The sequence below is a fragment of the Octodon degus genome, unplaced genomic scaffold (genome assembly GCF_000260255.1).
Source record: "Octodon degus isolate 3935 unplaced genomic scaffold, OctDeg1.0 scaffold00048, whole genome shotgun sequence".
In the NCBI taxonomy this organism is placed as follows: Eukaryota; Metazoa; Chordata; class Mammalia; order Rodentia; family Octodontidae; genus Octodon; species Octodon degus.
In genome coordinates this window covers 12,435,560-12,441,927 of record NW_004524624.1, presented here as the reverse complement: position 1 = coordinate 12,441,927, position 6,368 = coordinate 12,435,560, and the positions used below count along the sequence as shown (strand labels likewise).

The following is a 6,368-nucleotide window of genomic DNA, read 5'->3' as shown; positions in this document are numbered from 1 at the left end:
TTTAAATTTTATTTATTTATGTGTGTGTGGCCAGCTCAGCCCACCAGGGGGCGGGCCTGGCTGGCATGTGGTGCTGGGGGATTGAACCGTGGTCCCTGTGTTTTGCTAAACTTGTTCTAAGTAGGTGCTTTAGACCACTGAGCCATCTCACCAGCCCCATCCTGATTTTAGAGTGAAAACTTTCAGTTTTTGTCCATTTACTATGATGTTACCTGTTATATATTGTTAGTATATATTCCACTTAAAAAAAAAAACTTGTAGAATTTATATATCATAAAATTTCCCTTTCTGTGATATTTGATTAATTTTAAGTAAATGTATTAAGTTGTACAATTACAAAATAAATAATTGAAAATAGTAATATTAAGAACATTATTATTTATATTTAGAACATGAACTTGCTTTCGGATGCTCGTTCTGCTAGAATGTACCGGGATGAATTAGATGCACTTCGAGAGAAGGCAATCCGAGTTGATAAACTTGAAAGTGAAGTCAGCAGATATAAAGAAAGACTACATGATATTGAATTTTATAAGGCAAGAGTTGAGGTATGTTGTATAATGAACCATTCACAATATTTTTTTCTTGAATACGATTTTTAAAATGTATTTGAAATGTACTTAATAATGTTGAACATAACAGTTATTACTAACATTTTCACAAAGGGATTTTTGGACTTTCATTAATTTTTATGTAATTCTTTGGGGCTCTTAATTTTAACTAGCATCATAGGTAGAGCAGACTTTTGAAGTCTTTCCTATAAACTCAAAATACTTGTCTCTATAATGTCAAACATGTTCTCAAAAGTGAAAGCAAAACATTTCTGATGGCTTTTAATTGAAATTGCTAAGTTAGGTTTCACACAGGCTTTTTATATGCAAATGAAGATAAAACCAACTATTCTTGATGTTTGCAATTAATGTTGCATGAAGTTCAAGTGACAAAAAATTTCACAGTCCTTCCATTTATTTCTTTCCTTTCTCAGATAACTTCCTTTTTTTCTGTAAACAGATTTTGGTCAGTTCCAGTATGAGAATAAGAAGAGAATGCAAAATTTAAAAATGAAAACTTAAGAAAATAGAACATTTTAGCCTGAAAGTTATCAGTAAAGACACCCAATAAATAATAAATATACATTTCCAGTTATTCACATGTATTTATACATGGCATTAGTAAGGGATCTTCAGAGACCCCACTGTTTTGTATTTCTCTAGACTTAGTTAACCACAGATATGTATAATTTGTCAAAAGGAAATTGCAACTACTCACTTTCAAATCATATATGGGAGTTTTTAAAGTATTTCCTCAGTATGTTCATATAAAAATTTTATTGGTGGAAATCTTGGTTTATTTTATTCTTGGTTTTTACTGCAAAAACCTAAAACCCTTCATTTTCAAAAGAAGTCTTTGAGAAAAATGTTTAAGTCTATTTCCATCACTAAGGAAAGCTCTTATTCTATGGAGATATGTCTTAAATATGTGGAGAACTCCTTGTACTTTGGCCTTTATAGTTGTGACTAAGTATTCAAATATATTACATGTTTTTTTGTGAAATTATAGTAGTATTACTCTACTGTAAGAATTCAATATTTTATTGCATAATACCTTAACATCTGGGGGAAAATGAAGGAAAAATGTGTATTTCTGTTACTCAGTAGCTTTACTTCTACATAAAACTACTGGTACAGATGTTGTAGTGTTTTAGTTGAAAAAATAATTTCTGTGTTCTAGATCATTAAAAACTTAAAAGGATTTAGTACATTTGTGGTAAAACGTATTCAAAATGCTTATAGGAATTAAAAGAAGACAATCAAGTTTTATTGGAAACAAAAACCATGTTGGAAGACCAACTTGAAGGAACTCGAGCTCGTTCTGATAAATTACATGAGTTAGAAAAAGAGAATTTACAGCTAAAGGCGAAACTGCATGATATGGAAATGGTAAGGTTTTTAAAAAAATTTTTTTAATAATTTTATTGAGAAATAAATAGCAATGAGACAGTTTCAAAACCGATTTAGTAGGACAGTTTCAATAATTAACACATTGCATAGTGTTGTCTTCTTAGTGGTTATTCATAGTACAAGGTGCAGACATGATATCCTGTCCACAAACACTATTAGAACAAATCTTTCTATTCATTGAATTAAGGGAAAGTAGCAGTATATCTATCCTATTTTGAATATACAGATACAAAATGGTCCTTCATTTGTATCCCCATTTTTTGTTTAGTTTTGTCAGAGAAGGGTATTTCATTGTCATTTAAATATTGTAGGTGCATGAATTCAACAAAATATTCCAATATAGTCCAGGAGTCCATAATAGTAGTGGGTTTTCCGTAGGTCTGGCAATGTCAGAAGTTGTACTCTGAAAAAAGAGATTGTAGAGGATTTCAGAAAATGGAAAGATATTCCCTGCTCTTGGATAGGAAGAACCAACATTGTGAAGATGGCCATACTCTCAAAATTGCTGTACAGATTTAATGTAATCCCTACAACCAACATACCTTACAGACCTAGAGAAATCATTCTTAAAATTTATTCGGAACTAGAAAAGACCTAGAATAGCAAAGGCAGTCCTGGGCAACAAAGACAAGGCAGGAGGCATTACAATTCCTGGCTTGAAATTAGACTATAAAGCTACTGTGATAAAATCAGCATGGTACTGGCAATGAAATAGACCTGAGGATCAAGGGAATAGATTAGAAGATGTAGAAGCCTCTACAAACACACTCAGCCATCTTATCTTCAACAAAGGGGCCAAACATGCTTACTGGAAGAAAGATAGCCTCTTTAACAAATGGTGCTGGAAAAACTGGCTCTCTACATGCTGTAAAAGGCTCAAGTCAGCAACTTCTGACATTGCCAGTCCTGTGAAAACGGTAAGTTTTAAAGGATAAATTACATTGCCTCTCAAGAAAAATTCTCAGGCTTGGCTGGCTTTTTTGTAATGACAGAGATAGCTAAAGTCCTTGAAGCTTTAGCAGAAGAGATAGCTGTATGAATTAGATGCTTGCAACCATATATAAATACAACTGCACTATATGAATAAGTAGTAGAAATTTATGCTTTTGTTGTAGATAAGTATTGTTAATTTTGTTGCCTACTTTTCAAACCCCCAGTAAACTATTGTGTAAGGACATCTTTTAAAATATAAAAAACTACTGGCTTGAATTTAAAACGCAATCAGAATTCTTTGTAGAATTCATAGTTGATGTCCTGACAGTGATAAAGCATTTTCACATTGTCCTACAAGATCATTTTAAAAGGATGTGTGGCACCTGATAATGGCTAGTAGGACCAACTGATTATTTACTTCTAGCTATGAAAATTTTAAGAAACTCAAAATTTATCCTCAGTTTCTAATACAGTTGGAGTGATAAAAATGGTGTCTTGATATTGTACTATTCTTGTTTTTTGTTCTCTCTCATCTCCCTGCCAATGAAAAAGGAACGGGATATGGATAGAAAAAAGATAGAAGAATTAATGGAAGAAAATATGACTTTGGAAATGGCACAGAAACAAAGTATGGATGAATCATTACATCTTGGCTGGGAACTGGAACAGATATCTAGAACTAGCGAACTTTCTGAAGGTATTCCTAATTTTGTTATATTTAAATATAAATGAATAAATGGAGTTGTAGTTATGTTTATACTTCTTAATATATTAGTTCTTTATTTTTCACAACTGGAGCTATCTCAGAAGACCAGGTATCTCCCTAAATAAGATCTTTGTGGAAGCAGCCACTTAAAAGACTGAGCTAGGGCCAGGCCCCTCCCTAAATAAGATCTTATCCAGCAGCATATTCTTCCTTCCTGTTGAGATCTGGTTCTTAGCTTTGCATGTCTTATAATTCAGTTTTATAATGCAGTAACAAATTTAATTGATTTGCACTGTTTCATGTTTGTATCACAAGTTGATGGAATACCAGTTTATGTCTTTTACAAAATATAGCCATCTATGGCCAGGTGTGGTGCGTATGTGTAATCCTAGTACTGGGGAGGCTGAGGCAGGAGGATTACTGTTTGTTTGAGGCTGGCCTAGGTTACATAATGAGGTTAAGGTCGCTCTTAAGTACATAACAAGACTTTGTCTCAAAAAAATTAAAAAAAAAATTTAAAAGAGAAAAAAGGAAATATAACCATCTAGTAAACTATCATTTTAGTTCATCTTGTTTTTTGAATATAGACAAACCAAAATAGAAAGAAACCAAAATACATTCTGTAAAACACAGAGGGAACATTGTTATGTAGATAGGAAATTAAGGATCTTATGACTTCTCTCATAACATATATATAATCACAGTTACAGAATTATACTTTCCAGTGAGTTCATATTGTAAATAATAAAACCTCATCAGATAAATTTTTAACTGTTGACCCTTTTTATTTCTAGGCTCTATATTGATTTGTTCTGTTTCTTAAAACTGGGTATATTTACATATAATAGTTATTTAAGTTATTGCTTCGGTTATATATGCTGATACACTTTTGAATTTACTTACATCACACATATTCATACTAGACTAGCTGCATAATTGCTCATTTATCCAGTATTCTAACTTGGAGGACATTATATTAAGGAAAATAATATGAGCACAGAAATATGTCATAATCTCTCTTATATTTTTCTGGAATCTTCAAAAGTCTGGTGGCAACCAAAGACTAGAATGTGAAATTGGGAGATGTTGGGCAAAGGACACACTTTTTTTGGTACTGAGGATCAAACTCAGGACCTTAGGCTTGCAAGCAGGCATTTGTGCCCCTGAGCTGTCTCCCCAGCCTAGGACGCACAATTTTGATTAGCTAGAAAAATAAGTTCAAACTAGGCATAGTGGCTCATGCCTGTAGTCCCAGTATTTGGGAGGCTGAGGTAACAGGATATCTTTCAGTTTGAGGCCAGCCTGGGCTACATAGTCAACTAAAGACCAAACTGAATGACCCAACAAGAACCTGTCTCAAAACAACAATAACAACAACAAAAATAAGTTCAAGAGATGTATGTCAGTCGTGAGTACAATTAGAATCTTTTATACATCTAAAGGATACTAAGAAAGTAAAAGATCTTTTCATCATGAAAAAGATGAAAGCTGCATTTAGCTATTCCACAATGTATTAAAACACCATGTTACATATCAGAAATATATATAACTTTTACTTGTGTATATATATATATATATAGTGGTGGCAGAATAAAAGCATTTTTTAAAAGCATTAAATGAAAGTGTGTGTTCAAGGTTAATATATAAATCCAGTTATGGTGGTGCTTGCTTGTCATGCCAGTTGTGTGGGAGGCTGTGATGGGATAATCTCAAATTCAAGGCCTGTCAGGGCAACGTGTTGAGATGTTGAGACCTGATATAAAACAAAGCAAAAATAAAGTTTAATGCAGAGAATTTCTATAATTTTTCATTTCATTCTTAAGTTACAAGTAGAAAACATAATAATTTCATTCCTAGAGTCAAACCAGTATATATACTTTGAATAAACACAATCTAAGTATTGTGTTTTTAATGCGATAAATGAGCTTGGTTTTTAAAGTATCTAATTCAAGTTGGATTCACAGTAATGCTGCCATTGGGAATGATGCATATCAAGACTGTCTTTATGCTGTGTTTTAACACCATTTACAAAAGAAGCAGATGTACAGAGATGTGATGATGGCAATGAAGATCATGAGGGAGATGATGTTAAAATAATTTCTGCATGCTTAATTTCTGCATCTTTTTTAAAACTTTTTTTTTAAATTTTTTTGGTGGAACTGGGGATTGAACTCAGGCCCTTGTGCTTGGTAGGCAAGTACTTATTCTACTGAGCTATCTCCCCAATCCCTCTTTTTTAAAACTCTTACCTCAAATGGAAAAAAAATGTTTGTTGTATTTTCAAAATATATTTTTAATACTTCAGTGGTTTCCAGTTATACAATATATCCTGTAAGTTTATAGTTAAATTTAAACCATTTTTGGCAAACTAAATATATTCTAGATCAAAACAAAACAGACTTAAGGAGCTAACAGATATTAAAAACTCAGTGAATGTACAGTACATTTTAAGTGTAAAATTACCACTGTGGGATTTCGTGCCTGTACCTGTAATCCCAGCTACTTAGAAGGCTAATGGATGAGTTCAGAGTTCAGTGTTGGCCTGAGCAACTGAGTAAGACCTGCCTCAAAGTCAAGTGAAAGGTCTGAGGATATAGCTTAATGGTAGAATGCTTGCCAAGCATCTGTGAGGCCCTACATTCAGTTCTTACTACATCAAAAATTTTAAAAAATAATAATCTAGTGATATCCAAACTAAAAGGCTAGACATAAATATTGAGGCTTTGTTATCTTTCACTGAGGTTATCTACTGTACCTCATTTAGAAGA

The 6,368-nt window shown here is 32.7% G+C and overlaps 1 protein-coding gene across 9 annotated transcripts in view; it reads left to right on the top strand.

Moving 5' to 3' along the window:
* Positions 1-6,368, top strand: part of Ccdc88a (coiled-coil domain containing 88A) — a 161,713-nt gene that overhangs the window by 93,354 nt on the left and 61,991 nt on the right. For all 9 annotated transcript variants that reach the window (XM_004632433.3, XM_023716401.1, XM_004632434.3 and 6 more), the window contains 3 exons: positions 390-548; positions 1,794-1,940; positions 3,447-3,591. In XM_004632433.3, coding sequence (XP_004632490.1) covers positions 390-548; positions 1,794-1,940; positions 3,447-3,591 — 451 coding nt within the window. The remainder of the gene's footprint in view (positions 1-389; positions 549-1,793; positions 1,941-3,446; positions 3,592-6,368) is intronic.